Below are 15,127 nucleotides of genomic sequence, written 5' to 3' on the forward strand. Positions count from 1 at the left end.
CTCAATGTCCCCCCTTTGCATACCCCACCCTACCGCAGGCACATATCACCTTGTACCAGAGTACAGTGAGTTTAAAACATGGCTGCAATTTTTTTTGACACTTCTTCCATTGAGAGGTAGGTCTCTGTCTCCTTCCCTGAATCTGGGAGGGCTTGTGACTATAGTGGAAGTGATGCTATGTGACATCAAAACTCCCAGGCCATGAAAGGCCATGCAGCTTCCATATTGCTGGCTGGAATATTCACACTGGAGTCCTGAGCTACCACACAAGAGGTCCAACTACCAGACTGTTGTCCTAGAGAGGCCATGTATAGTCTCTCTGGTCTCCAGTCCCAGCTGCACCGCCTCTTCCAACTATCCCTGCCAAGTGAAGAACCAACTTGGAAGCAGATCCTTCAGCCCCAGCTGGTTCCAACTTCCAGCCATCTCAGCCTAGGCCCCAGACACTGTGGAGCAGAGAAGAGCCGTGCCTTTTCCCAATTCCTGACTTGAAGCACAACAAAATGGTTGTTTATGCTACTAAGTATTGGGGTGGTTTGTTATGCAGTAACAGTAACTGGAACAGGGATTTAGAATGCTTCTCTTGAGAAGCCACATGGCTCTAGAGCAATGGTTCTCAACAAGGTGATTTTGCCCCCCAGGAGACATTTGGCAACGTTTATTGACATTGTTTGAACTCTGGGAAGGGGGTTACTATTGGCACCTGGTAGGCAGAGTTCAGTGATACTGCTAAACATTCTACAATGCACAAGAGCTTCTGACAACAAAGAATTATTTGGCTCCAAACGTCAACATGCCAAAGTTGAGAAAGCCAGCTCTAGAGAAAAGAGTCTGACATTCAGAGGCTTGTTAATGAAAAGACTGGCTTGCTTCCTATAGTGATGCCCCCGTTGATAAGTTTTCCCCAAATACAGTTGAATTCAGCTTTTCATTGCTTCATTCATAAATATCAATAGATATTTTTGATGTTTGAGGAAAGCCTCCAACAGGAAGGAGATAGAGAAACCAAAAGAAGCCAGGTGGAAAAAAAGACAATTTAGAGAAAACAAGAATATTAAAACAAAGCTAATAGACACATGAAAAATAAGTAATACCTTCGGAGAGATAAGCAGGAGATAGTATATCCATAAAACATGACTGTAATATTATGAAAAAGGAAAAATCAGAAACAAGAATGAGTACTTCTGTATTAAAAATATATAAGCCAAAAATATAAAAGCCAAAATTTTAAAAAAATCAGTAGAAGGATTGGAAGATAAAGGCAAGGAAGGTGGGGTACCTCACCCTCTGAGACCAGAGGCACTGCCTGGGCCCCTTCTGTTCCACGGAGCCTAAGCCCACCCCAAGCCTTTTCCAGCCCTGTGGGTCCTAAGCATAGACCCTGCCCACCACCCAAACCCCACCTCTGCTTAGGCCCCATCCTCCACAGCCAAGGCCTCTTCCACCTTTTTTTTTTCTTCTACTCTTTTTTACTTTTGTGGTTCTGATTTACCTCCCAGTTGTTGCTTAACCTATACTTTTATTTTTATATTCTTTCTAACATATCTGTTTCCTAGTCTAATTTTATTTTTTACTCTTTGTTATTGTTCTCCTTTTACTTTTTGCCACCCCGCGTGGCTTGCAGGATCTTGGTTCATGTGCCGGGAGTCAAGCCGGGGGTTGGGTCAAAGCTCCTGTGGTGGGAGCTCCAAGTCCAAACCACTGGACTAACAGAGAACCTCAGACCCCAGGGAATATTCATCAGAGTGAGGTCTCCTGGAGGTCCTCATCTCAGACCAAGGCCCAGCTCTGCCCAACAGCCTACAAACTCCAGTGTTGGAAGCCTCAGGCCAAACAACCAGTAAGACAGGAACACAATCCCACCCATCAAAAAAAAAAAAAAAAAAGAGAAAGCAAAAAAATATGTCACACACACACACAAAAAATATGTCACAGATGAAGGAGCAAGGTAAAAACCTACAAGACCAAACAAATGAAGAGGAAATAGGCAATCTACATGAAAAAGAATTCAGAGTAATGATAGTAAAGATGATCCAGAATCTCAGAAATAGAATGGAGGCACGGATTGAGAAAATACAAGAAATGTTTAACAAAGATCTAGAAGAACTAAAGAGGAAAAAACAGAGATGAACAACACAATAACTGAAATGAAAAATATACTAGAAGGAATCAATAACAGAATGACTGAGGCAGAATAACGAATAAGTGAGTTGGAAGACAAAATGGTGGAAATAACTGCCAAGGAGCAGAATAAGAATGAAAAGAATTGAAGACAATCTCAGAGACCTCTGGGATGACACTAAACGCATGAATATTCAAATTATAGGGGTCCCAGAAGAAGAGAAAAAGAAAGGATCTGAGAAAATATTTGAAGAGATTATAGTGGAAAACTTCCCTAACATGGCAAAGGAAATAGACCTGAGTCCAGGAAGCACAGAGACCCCCATACAGGATAAACCCTAGGAGAAACACACCAAGTTACATACTAATCAAACTAACAAAAATTAAATTCAAAGAAAAAATATTAAAAGCAGCAAGGAGGGCTTCCCTGGTGGCGCAGTGGTTGAGAGTCCGCCTGCCGATGCAGGGTACACGGGTTCGTGCCCCAGTCCGGGAAGATCCCACATGCCGCAGAGCGGCTAGGCCCATGAGCAATGGCTGCTGAGCCTGCATGTCCAGAGCCTGTGCTCCGTAATGGCAGAGGCCACAACAGTGAGAGGCCCGTGTACCAAAAGCAGCAAGGAAAAAACAAAAAATAACATAAAAAGGAATCCCCATAAGGTTATCAGCTGATTTTTCAGCAGAAACTCTGCAGGTCAGAAGGGAGTGGCAGGATATACTTAAAGTGATGAAAGAGGAAAACCTACAACCAAGATGACTCTACCTGGTAAAGATCTCATTCAGATTCAATGGACAAATCAAAAGCTTTTCAGACAAGCAAAAGCTAAGAGAATTCAGCACCACCAAACCAGCTTTACAACAAATGCTAAAGAAACTTCTCTAGGTGGGAAACACAAGAGAAGAAAAAGACACACAAAAACAGACTCAAAACAATTAAGAAAATGTTATAGGAACATACATATCGATAATAGCCTTGAATGTAAATGGATTAAATGCCCCAACCAAAAGACACAGACTGGCTGAATGGATACAAAAACAAGACCCATATATATGCTGTCTACAAGAGGCCCACTTCAGACCAACGGACACATACAGGCTGAAAGTGAAAGGATGGGAAAAGATATTCCATGCAAATGGAAATCAAAAGAAAGCTGGAGTAGCAATACTCATATCAGATAAAATAGACTTTAAAATAAAGACTGTTACAAGGGATAAGGAAGGACATTACATAATGATCAAGGGATCAATCCAAGAAGAAGATATAAAAATTATAAATGTTTATGCACCCAACATAGGAGCACCTCAATACATAAGGCAAATGCTAACAACCATGAAAGGGGAAATCGACTGTAACACAATCATAGTAGGGGACTTTAACACCCCATTTACACCAATGGACATAACATCCAAACAGAAAATAAATAAGGAAACACAAGCTTTAAATGACACAATAGACCAGATAGATTTAATTGATATTTATAGAACATTCCACCGAGAAGTGGCAGAATACACTTTCTTCTCAAGTGCACGTGGAACATTCTCCAGGATAGATCACATCTTGGGTCACAAATCAAGCCTCAGAAAATTTAAGAAAACTGAAATCATATCAAGCATTTTTTCTGACCACAATGCTATGACATTGAAAATCAGATACAGGAAAAAAACTGTAAAAAACACAAATACATGGAGGCTAAACAGTACACTACTAAATGACCAAAAGGTCACTGAAGAAGTCAAAAAAGAAGAAATAAAAAAATACATAGAAACAAATGACAATGAAAACACAATGACCCAAAGCCTATGGGACGCAGCAAAAGCAGTTCTAAGAGGGAAGTTTATAGCAATTCAATCTCACCTCAAGAAACAAGAAAAATCTCAAATAAACAATCTAGCCCTACACCTAAAGCAACTAGAGTAAGAAAAACAAAGAACACCTAATGTCAGTAGAAGGAAAGAAATCATAAAGATCAGAGCAGAAATAAATGAAATAGAAACGAAGAAAACAATAGCAAAGATCAATAAAACTAAAAGCTGGTTCTTTCAGAAGATAAACAAAATTGATAAACCCTTAGCCAGCCTCCTCAAGAAAAAAAGGGAGGGACTTCCCTGCTGGTGCAGTGGTTAAGAATCCACCTGCCAATGTAGGGGACACAGGTTCGAGCCATGATCTGGGAAGATTCCACATGCTGCGGAGCAACTTAGCCGGTGCGCCACAACTACTGAGCCTGTGCTCTACAGCTTGCGAGCCACAACTACTGAACCTGAATGCCACAACTACTGAAGCCCGTGTGCCCATACCCCATGCTCTGCAACAAGAGAACACACCCCAAAGAGAAGCCCACTCACCACAATGAAGAGTAGCCCCTGCTCGCTGCAACAAGAGAAATCCCCCACACAGCAATGAAGGCCCAATGCAGCCAAAAATAAATGAATAAATAAGTAAATAAATAAGAAAAGGGGGAGGATGCAAATCAATAAAATTAGAAATGAAAAAGGAGAAATCACAACTGACACTGCAGAAATACAAAGGATTTTAAGAGACTACAACAAACAACTATATGCCAATAAAGTGGACAACCACAAAGAAATGGACAAATTCTTGGAAAGGTACAATTTTCCAATCTGAACCAGGAAGAATTAGAAAATTTAAACAAACATATCACAAGTAATGAAACTGAAACTGTAATTAAAAATCTTCCAGCAAACAAAAGTCCAGGACCAGATGGCTTCACAGGTGAATTCTATCAAACATTTAGAGAAGAGCTAACACCAATCCTTCTCAAACTCTTCCAAAAAATTGCAGAGGGAGGAACACTTCCAAATTCGTTCTACAAAGCCACCATCACCCTGATACCAAAACCAGAAAAAGATATCACAAAAAAAGAAAATTATAGACCAATATCACTGATGAGCATAGATGCAAAAATCCTGAACAAAATACTAGCAAACAGAATCCAACAACATATTAAGAGGATCATACATCATGATCAAGTGGGATCTATCCCAGGGGTGCAAGGATTCTTCAATGTATGCAAATCAATCAATACAATATACCATATTAACAAATTAAGGAGTCAAAACCATATGATCATCTCAACACATGCAGAAAAAGCTTTTGGCAAAATTCAACACCCATTTATGATAAAAACACTCCACAAAATGGGCATAGAGGGAACCTACCTCAACATAATAAAGGCCATATATGTCAAACCCACAGCAAACATCATACTCCATTGTGAAAAACTTAACATATTTCCACTAATATCAGGAACAAGACAAGGATGTCCACTCTTAGTCAACATAGTTTTAGAAGTCCTAGCCACGGCAATCAGAGAAGAAAAAGAAATAGAAGAAGTAAAACTGTCATTGTTTGCAGATGACATGATACTATACATAGAAAATCCTAAAGATGCCATGCCACCAGAAAACTACTAGAACTAATCAATGAATTTGGTAAGGTTGCAGGACACAAAATTAATGCACAGAAATCTCTGGCATTCCTATACACTAACAACGAAAAATCAGAAAGAGAAATTAAGGAAACAATCCCATTTACCATGGCAACTAAAAGAATAAAATACCTAGGAATAAACCTACCTAAGGAGGAGAAAGACTTGTACTCAGAAAACTGTAAAATACTGATGAAAGAAATCAAAGATGACATAAACAGATGGAGAAATGTACCATATTTTTGGACTGGAAGAATCAATATTGTGAAAATGACTATACTACCCAAAGCAATCTACAGATTCAATGCAATCCCTATCAAACTACCAGTGGCATTCTTCACAGAATTAAAACAAAAAATTTTACAATTCATATGGAAACACAGAAGACCCTGAATAGCCAAAGCAATCTTGAGAAAGAAAAATGGAGCTGGAGGAATCAGGCTCCCCAACTTCAAACTATGCTATAAAGTTACAGTAATCAAGACAGTATTGTACTGGCACAAAAACAGAAATATAGATCTATAGAACAGGATAGAAAGCCCAGAGATAAACCCACACACATATGGTCACCTAATTTACAACAAAGGAGACAAGAACATACAATGGAGAAAAAACAGCCTCTTCAATAATGGTGCTGGGAAAACTGGACAAGCTACATGTAAAAGAATGAAATTAGAACACTACCTAACACCATACACAAAAATAAACTCCAAATGGATTAAAGACCTAAATGTAAGACTAGACACTATAAAACTCTTAGAGGAAAACATAGGAAAAACACTCTTTGACATAAACCACAGCAAGATCTTTTTTGACTCTCCTCCTAGAGTAATGAAAATTAAAACAAAAATAAACAAATGGGACCTAATGAAGCTTAAAAGCTTTTGCACAGCAAAGGCAATCATAAACAAAACGAAAAGACAACCCTCAGAATGGGAGAAAATATTTGCAAATGAAACAATGGACAAAGGATTAATCTCCAAAATATACAAACAACTCATGGAGCTCAATATCAGAAAAACAAACAACCTAATTAAAAAGTGGATGGGGCTTCCCTGGTGGCTCAGTGGTTGAGAGTCCGCCTGCCAATGCAGGGGACACGGGTTCGTGCCCCGGGCTGGGAAGATCCCACATGCTGCGGAGCGGCTGGGCCCATGAGCCATGGCCGCTGAGCCTGCGCGTCCAGAGCCTGTGCTCCACAACGGAAGAGGCCACAACAGTTAGAAGCCCGCGTACAGCAAAAAAAAAAAAAAAAAAAAAAAGGATGGAAGACCTAAATAGACATTTCACCAAAGAAGACATACAGATGGCCAAGAGGCACATGAAAAGATGCTCAGCATCACTAATTATTAGAGGAATGCAAATCAAAACTACAATGAGGTATCACCTCACACCAGTCAGAATGGCCATCGTCAAAAAATCTACAAATAATAAATGCTGGAAAGCATGTGGTGAAAAGGGAACCCTCCTGCACTGTTGGTGGGAATGTAAATTGATACAACCACTATGGAGAACAGTATGGAGATTCCTTAAAAAACTAAAAATAGAAGTACCATATGACCCAGCAGTCCCACTACCGGGCATATACCCTGAGAAAACCATAATTCAAAAAGAGTCATGTACCCCAATGTTCACTGCAGCACTATTTACAATAGCCAGGACATGGAACCAACCTAAATGTCCATCGACAGATGAATGGATAAAGATGTGGCACATATATACAATGGAGTATTACTCAGCCATAAAAGAAATGAAATTTGAGTTATTTGTAGTGAGGTGGGTGGACCTAGAGTATGTCATACAGAGTGAATTAAGTCAGAAAGAGAAAAAGAAATACCATATGCTAATGCATATATATGGAATCTAAAAAAAAAAAAGGTTACGGATGAACCTAGTGGCAAGGGCAGGAATAAAGACGTAGACATAGAGAATGGACTTGAGGACACGGGGTGGGGAGGGGGAAGCTGGGGCAAAGTGAGAGTAGCATCAACATACATACACTACCAAATGTAGAATAGGTAGCTAGTGGGAAGCAGCAGCATAGCCCAGGGAGATTAGCTGGGTCTTTGCGAGGACCTAGAGGGGTGGGGTAGGGAGGGTGGGAGGGAGGCTCAAGAGGGAGGGGATATGGGGATACATGCATCCATATGGCTGATTCACTTTGTTGAGCAACAGAAGCTAACAGAGTATTGTGAAGCAATTATACTCCAACAAAGATGTATTAAGAAAAAAAAGACTGGCTTGCTTCCTATAGTGATGCCCCAGTTGATAAGTTTTCCCCAAATACAGTTTAATTCAGCTTTTTATTGCTTCATTCATAAATATCAATAGATATTTTTGATGTTTGAGGAAAGCCTCCAACAGGAAGGAGAGAGAGAAAACAAACAAAAAGAAGCCAGGGGGAAAAAAAGACAATTTAGAGAGAATACAAAAATATTAAAACAAAACTAATAGACACATGAAAAATAAGTAATACCTTCGGAGAGAAAAGCAGCAGATGGTATATCCATAAAACAAGACTGTAATATTATGGTAAAGGAAAAATCAGAAACAAGAATGAGTACTTGTATATTAAAAATATACAAGCCAAGGGCTTCCCTGAGAAGATAAATATCAAGGCCAATAAACAATAAATTTTAAGATAGAAACAGAAGAGATTTGCTGAAGTATCTGAATTAAAATTTGGCACATCAGGGCTTTCCTGGTGGCGCAGTGGTTAAGAATCTGCCTGCCAATGCAGGGGACACGGGTTCGAGCCCTGGTCCGGGAAGATCCCACATGCCGCGGAGCAGCTAAGCCCCTGCACCACAACTACTGAGCCTGCCCTCTAGCGCCCGTGAGCCACAACTACTAAGCCTGTGCTCCAGAGCTTGTGCGCCACAACTACTGAAGCCCGCGCACCTAGAGCCCATGCTCTGCAACAAGAGAAGCCACCACAACAAAGAGCAGCCCTGCTCACTGCAACTAGAGAAAGCCTGCGAGCAGCAACAAAGACCCAATGCAGCCAAAAATAAATAAATAAAATAAATTTAGTTGAAAAAAAATATATATATACAAGCCAAAAATATAAAAGCCAAAATTAAAAAATGTCAATAGAAGGATTGGAAGATAAAGGCAAGGAAGTTTTTCCAGGAAAGTAGACCTAAAAGGCAAAGGGAGGGTAAATAAAAAAGAAAATATAAGAAAACTAGATGATTAATCCAGTAGGTTCAACAGATAAAACAGAGGGGAGAAAATTATCAAAGAATTAATATAATTTTTTTCCCAGAACTCAAGGACGGACACATAACACACTACTTAGCACAGCAGCGAAGAATGTCTACGTTCACTATGTATTAAGTTGACCAAAAATCGTGTTAGTCTTACTGGAAGGATGGAGGGAGGAGAACTAGAGGTGGTTTTGTAGCTGAGCTCAATTCTATCTACCACAGCAAGCCCACAGAGGTCTAAAATTGGTAAATCAAGAAGTAACAACATAAACAGAAATAGAAACTAATAAAAGGGTTGAAAGGGGCTCCCTCTGAAGAGAGTGAGACAGAGAAAGGTCAAGAGGGGACTTTTATTATAAACCTCTCTATTTTATTTAAACCATTTGCATGAATTATTTTGATAAATTTGGTAAAAAAAAATTAACTAAAAATGAGTCCAGTAGGGCTTCCCTGGTGGTGCAGTGGTTGAGAGTCCGCCTGCCGATGCAGGGGACACGGGTTCGTGCCCAGGTCCGGGAGGATCCCACATGCCGCGGAGAGGCTGGGCCCGTGAGCCATGGCCGCTGGGCCTGCGCGTCCCGAGCCTGTGCTCCACAACGGGAGAGGCCACAACAGTGAAAGGCCCGCATACCCCCCCCACCCACACAAAGAGCCCAATAAAAAAAAATTGCAGTGTGATGGAATTAAATTATTTGGAAAATTCACTTATGTGGATAAGCTATGCCCCAAGAATGCTCAATAAACTGGCATAAGCAGCATACACCTCATTAATGTGGAAAAATGTTTCCTGATGTCACTGGCCAGCAGGCAGTTGGCGGGTGCAGGTGGGGATGCGAGATGGCACAGCAGCCCTGTGGTAGTCTCGGGATCCCTTTCCCAGCAGTTTGTATTTGCTTGGGAGATCCTGCCCTTGAGTGTGGATCCTACCAGGAGGCCAAAGATGGGAATTCACTAGGATTCCCTGCCTTTCCTCCTCTGGACACAGACAAGATGCTGGGTTTCTGAGAGTGGGTGAAGAGCTGAACCCAGGGCTGGAGCCACAGGGCTGCTCCCTGGAGATGCCGGAGTCAGGCTCTCTCACCAGTCAAAAGTGGCTGCACACCCTCATGGTCATCTGACGGGTCACCATATCTCCTACCAGAAGCTCCCCCAGGAGGGGCCAAAGTGGGGAACATGCTTGGGAGGCCTTGAGCCTGACCTCTGAGGTGCATCTCCTTGGGCACCAGCCCTCAGGCCTAATCATCCTTATCCTTCACCCACTGCCTATTCTCCCTCTCCACACACCCCCCACCCCCCAACCCCTACCTCAGTCCTCAGGAGCTTTGCCCTGGGTGCTGCTCTGTTGGCTTGCCTGCAATTTTTTTTTTAACCTTTTCAATTGTTACTTCCTTTTAAAAAACTACATCATCATTATTTAAATGTGGATGAAAAATGCCTCCTGCCATATTAGCAAGCAAAGGATGCTGCAGCCATCAAGCCATCAGCCACTAACAAGGCCCCCAACAGTGAGCGTGAGTGAACTCAGGAAGGGAAAGAAAGAATACTGGCCTTAGATAGCTAAGGTACATATCAAGGGAATGATTTCAATGAGCCCAGACTCTTGCATCTTCCCATACACAGAAAAGCACTAAATTCATTAACTCGAGATGTCTGGTTTTCTTTAATTAACAGTAATCTTTTAATGTTCTGACTACCTGGTCTTTGTTGCAAAACTCCTTCCTTTATATACTGGCTCCTCCCTTACCTTACCCTCTTTGAAACAGTCTCTCAGAGCTATCTGAGAGGCTGCCTCCCGGGCTTGAAGTTCTCAGAAGGTCCACCGAATAAAACATAATTCTCAATTTTTAGGCTGTGCATTTTTTTTCAGTCAACATAAGTAATATGTATTCCTTGTAGAAAAATTTTAAAATATTGAAATCACCCATAATTCCAGTCAGCCAAATAAAACCAATATTTGTCTATGAATTTCCAGAATGTTTCCAGGCTTCCTCATCTCATCTGAGTACCCACTGCTGAGCACTCACCACATGCCAGACCCTGAGCTGGGCCTTGAGAGGTGTTAATCCCACCAAATCCTCACAACTGTGTGAGGCAGGCATTATTATGCCCATTTTACAGGCAGGAAGCAGAGGCTAAGGAGAACATATCACTTGCCTGTGTCCTCATGTTGGTTAAGAGACAGATCTGGATTTCAACCCTCCAGGCTGAGTACAAAGCTACTTTCCTTGCATGTTTAAGATTTTTCCATTTTTCTTTTTCTTTCTGTTGGGCTGCACCTCACAGGCCTACAAGGCCTGCACTTGCCCAGCTTCAAGACCGAATAAAGAGCCTGGAGTCAGCGACAGAGACATCAATGATTTAATGGATAGGGGGATCTTACATGTGTGAAGCAAGGTCCTGGAGCGACACCCCACTGTGTAACGGTGGACAGGACAAGGCAGCAGTCTTTGCTCCCAGAGGGAAGGGAAGACTGCCAGTTATAGGGGGAACTGACGTCAGGTTACCAGGGAAACTAGCAGAGGGGCACGCCCCTCACCACCTCTTTGATAAGAATGATCTCTAGCTGAGGTCCGGGGCAAGTATGTAGGAAGGTCAGTCATGTGAGTAGGGTAGGTGTAGGTGAAGCAGGCATTGATTGAGCAGGGGATGTACAGAGAACAAGAGAATAGCCATCCTGAGTGGCCTGACCATACTCTTCTTTCCTTCCTTCCTTCCTTCCTTCCTTCCTCCTTCCTTCCTTCCTTCCTCCCTCCCTCTCTCTTTTTCTTTTTCTTTCTTTCTCTCTTTCTTTCTTTCCTCCCTTCCTCCCTCCCTTCCTTCTTTCTTTCTAACTTAGCAGTATATGCAAACATCTTTCTTGTCAATAAATATACACATACATCATCCTGCTGCATGACATGCCTGTGTGTGGATATGCTAGAGTTTAAACAACCAATTCCTTTTGCAGGGCTTTCTAATGTTTCCTTTTTTTCTATTATAAACAACGCAGTTATAAATATCCTTGTTCATACATCTCTGCAAAAATGTGGTTATTTTCATAGGATAAATTCCAGAAGGTGGAATTGCTTGGACAAAGGCTAGACACATTTTTTAAAGCTGCCCCTTTCCCAATCACATCAGCAGTACACATCATTGCATGTTCTCCCACATCCATTATTTACTGAGTATTTTCACTTTTTAAAATTTGGACTGTGATTTAACACAGAAACAGAGACCCCCTATGCTGGAAGCATCCTAGTGTATTCCTCTAGATTTAGAACCAAACCAACCTTGCTTAAAAAAAAAAAAAAAAAAGCCCAATCACTCTGCCAAGGCCTGCTCTGATTTCAGCAGGCAGGGCAGAACCTCCAGAAAGAGCAAGGAAGGGGAGAGGCCTGGAGGGAGGAAAGCAGAGGAGGAGGGCCAGGCTGTGGGCCCACAACTGACTGGCATGGGGGAGGTCGCCAGGTTTTCCCAAGGGAAGCACTGTCTTCCTGAGTCTGAAGACCTGACAGCCACCTCTGATGATCCACTCCTCGATACTGAGCTGTACCTCACTGTCCCCAGGACTCACACTCTAACCAAGAACTCACACTCTAATGCGAGTTCCCGGACCTTCACTTTATTCGGCTGCCAGCTGCCAACACATTCAGCACTCTGGGTCTTCCTTGAATACCTTTCAAGGCCTCTTAGGTTGGGAAGTTCTAAACTAGACACAGTCTTTTTTTTTTTTTTTTTTTTTTTTTGATGTGGACCCCATTTTTGGAGTCTTTATTGAATTTGTTACAATATTGCTTCTGGGTTTTTTGTTTGTTTGTTTGTTTGTTTAATGTTTTGGTTCTTTGGCTGAGAGGCATGTGGGATCTTAGCTCCCCGACCAGGGATCGAACCTGCACCCCCTGCATTGGAAGGCAAAGTCCTAACCACTGGACCGCCAGGGAAGTCCCTAGACACAGTCTTATTGTTCTTTTACCTTGATGTTGTTTTCCTTCAATAGGCTGCTAACTCTGGCACCTGGAGGGAAAAAGGAAAGTAAGCGATTGTGGCAGAGCACTGAGGGGGAGCCTTGGGGCAAAGTCAACCTGAACGGAAGCTGAGTGATGAGTGCTCACCAGTGACAAGTTCTTCACAAGCCACTGAGGTGTGAGTTGGCTGCACGCTGGCCAAGGCAGAAACAGGCCCCTGATGTCCACACAGGGGCCTTCTCCCGCTTGGGGCAGTTCCTTCTCACTTGGCTTGTTAATGCACCTATGCTGGCAGAAACCCAATGCTCTTTCCCCTTGTCTCAAGGCCTTGTATAAACAGTAAGTGGTTCTGTCATACATTTTTTTTTTTTTTGCCACACCATGCAGCATGTGGGATCTTAATTCCCCGACCAGGGATCGAACCCGTGCCCCCTACAGTGGAAGCGCAGAGTCTTAACTACTGGACCACCAGGGAAGTCCCTGTCATACATTTTTATTCATATATCCATCCATCAAATATTTACTGAGTACCTACCATATGCCAGGCACTGTCCCTTGGGCTCTGGGGATACAGTAGTAGACAAAACAGACAAAAAAACCTGCCCTTGTGGAACTTGATGTCTATTGGGGGAGACCAACAACCCACCAACCAACCAACCAACCAAATAAATAAATTAATTAAATAGTAGTCAGAAGAATTAATTGCTCTGGAGGAAAAATAAAGCAAAAGATGGTAGGAGGAAATGTTGGAGCAGAAGGTGGGAAGGAGTACTGAAACTGTAAATAGTGTGGCCAGGGAAGCCCAGTCATCTGAGAAGATGACTTATGAACAAAGACCTGAAAGAAATGAGGACATGCACCCTGAGAATTAGTGGGGAAGAAGCTTCCCAGGTGGAGTCAACAGCACGTGCAAAGGCCTGAAGGTGAGAGCCTGCCTGACACAGTAAAGATCAGAGAGGAGGGGAGTGTGACCAGAGTAGAATGAGTGAAGGGGAATTAAAGAGAGGGGATCCTAGAGGTAGTGAGAGGCTCCAGAGTGTGCAGGGCATTAAAGTTCATCACAGATTGAACTGGAGCTTTGACTCAAAATGGGAGCCACTGGAAAGTTTTACACAGAGAAGTGACATGACATGACTCCCACTTTAATAAGGTCACTCTGGATGTTGTGTTGAGAGTAAACTGGGGAGCAGAGGCCAAACCAGTTGGGAGGATACTGCAGAAATCCTGGCAAGAGACAATGGCGGCTTGGACTAGAGAGATTACATGGGGGCTGTTGAGATCTAGGCAGATTCTAGAAAGTGAAGCCAGCAGGATTTGCTCATGGATTTGAAAGTGAGATATGAAATAAAGGAGTCAAAGAGGACTCTGAGATTTTGGGCCCAAGCAAATGGGAGGATGGAATAGCCATTATTTGAATGCAGAAGCCTGATGATGGAGCATGTGTGGCGGGGAGATAAGGAACTCAGTTTTGGACATGTTAAGTATGAGATGACTTTTAGACACTCAAGTGGAGAGGCCTGTAGGCAGGTGGAGATATGAGTCTGGAGTTCAGGGGAGAGGTCCAGGCTGGAAATGAAGATTTGCAAGCGCTCAGCATCTAGCTCTTATAAAGCCATGATATTAGAGGAGATCACCAAGGGGGGGACTGTCAATAGAAAAGCTGCCCTCAGTCCATGAGGACTGAGCCCCATTCAATTGCTCAGCAAAGGAGACTAAGACGGAGTAGCAAGTACAATAGGAAGGAAACCAGGAGAAAGGGTTTCAAGGAGATGGAGCAGTTCACTGTGATAGGTCAAGTCATATGAGGACAGAGAGTTAATAACTGGATTTACTGTCTTGGAGTCATAGGTGATCTTGGTCAAGGGCAGATTCAGTAGAATGGCTGGGATGAGAACCCAAATGGAACAGGTTCAAAAGAGAGGAGCTCAAGTCGTGAGCTAGAGGACAGAGTGGGCTGGCAGCTGTAGGAGCTCCGGAAGCAAAGGGGAAAGGGATGATCAGATAAACTGCTTCTAGCTTCACTTCTCTCATTTATAAACTGTGAAGCACAAAGTTGGCACTTCCACAACACATGTAACCATCTGGCAGCTGTTGCTACCAAGCTGGACCAGGTTCTCTACGTTGCTGAGCTTCAACCAGTTCTGGCCCCAGGAGATAGTAATCAGCTTGTCTCTAGACTCCCAAGACGTTATTCTCATTTTCTCAACGTCACCAGTAGCCTTAGGATCAATGCCCACAACTTCAGAGGGCTGCTGAACAGGCCTCATATAAACCAAGATCTCACTTGGGTCTCTTCTCCTGATGGGAAGTCAGAGGGAACAAGACAGGCTGGGTTCCTGCTCTCATGGAGTCTGCTTTCTGGTGGAGAAGAGGAATAATCACCTAGCAATAGATGAGCAGGCAG

The 15,127-nt window shown here is 42.6% G+C and overlaps 1 protein-coding gene across 2 annotated transcripts in view; it reads right to left on the reverse strand.

The window, feature by feature from the left end:
- LOC309805449 (uncharacterized protein) overlaps positions 1–15,127 on the reverse strand; it is a 119,660-nt gene that overhangs the window by 69,312 nt on the left and 35,221 nt on the right. Inside the window, exon 3 of one of the 2 annotated variants that reach the window (XM_082623341.1) lies at positions 12,135–12,772. The exons of the other annotated variant lie outside the window; for it this stretch is intronic. Coding sequence (XP_082479467.1) covers positions 12,749–12,772 — 24 coding nt within the window. The 3' untranslated portion in view covers positions 12,135–12,748. Of the gene's footprint in view, positions 1–12,134; positions 12,773–15,127 lie in introns of those variants that run through there. 2 annotated transcript variants of the gene reach the window in all.

The sequence above is a fragment of the Mesoplodon mirus genome (genome assembly GCF_964341445.2).
Source record: "Mesoplodon mirus genome assembly, chromosome: 5".
Lineage (NCBI taxonomy): Eukaryota > Metazoa > Chordata > Mammalia > Artiodactyla > Ziphiidae > Mesoplodon > Mesoplodon mirus.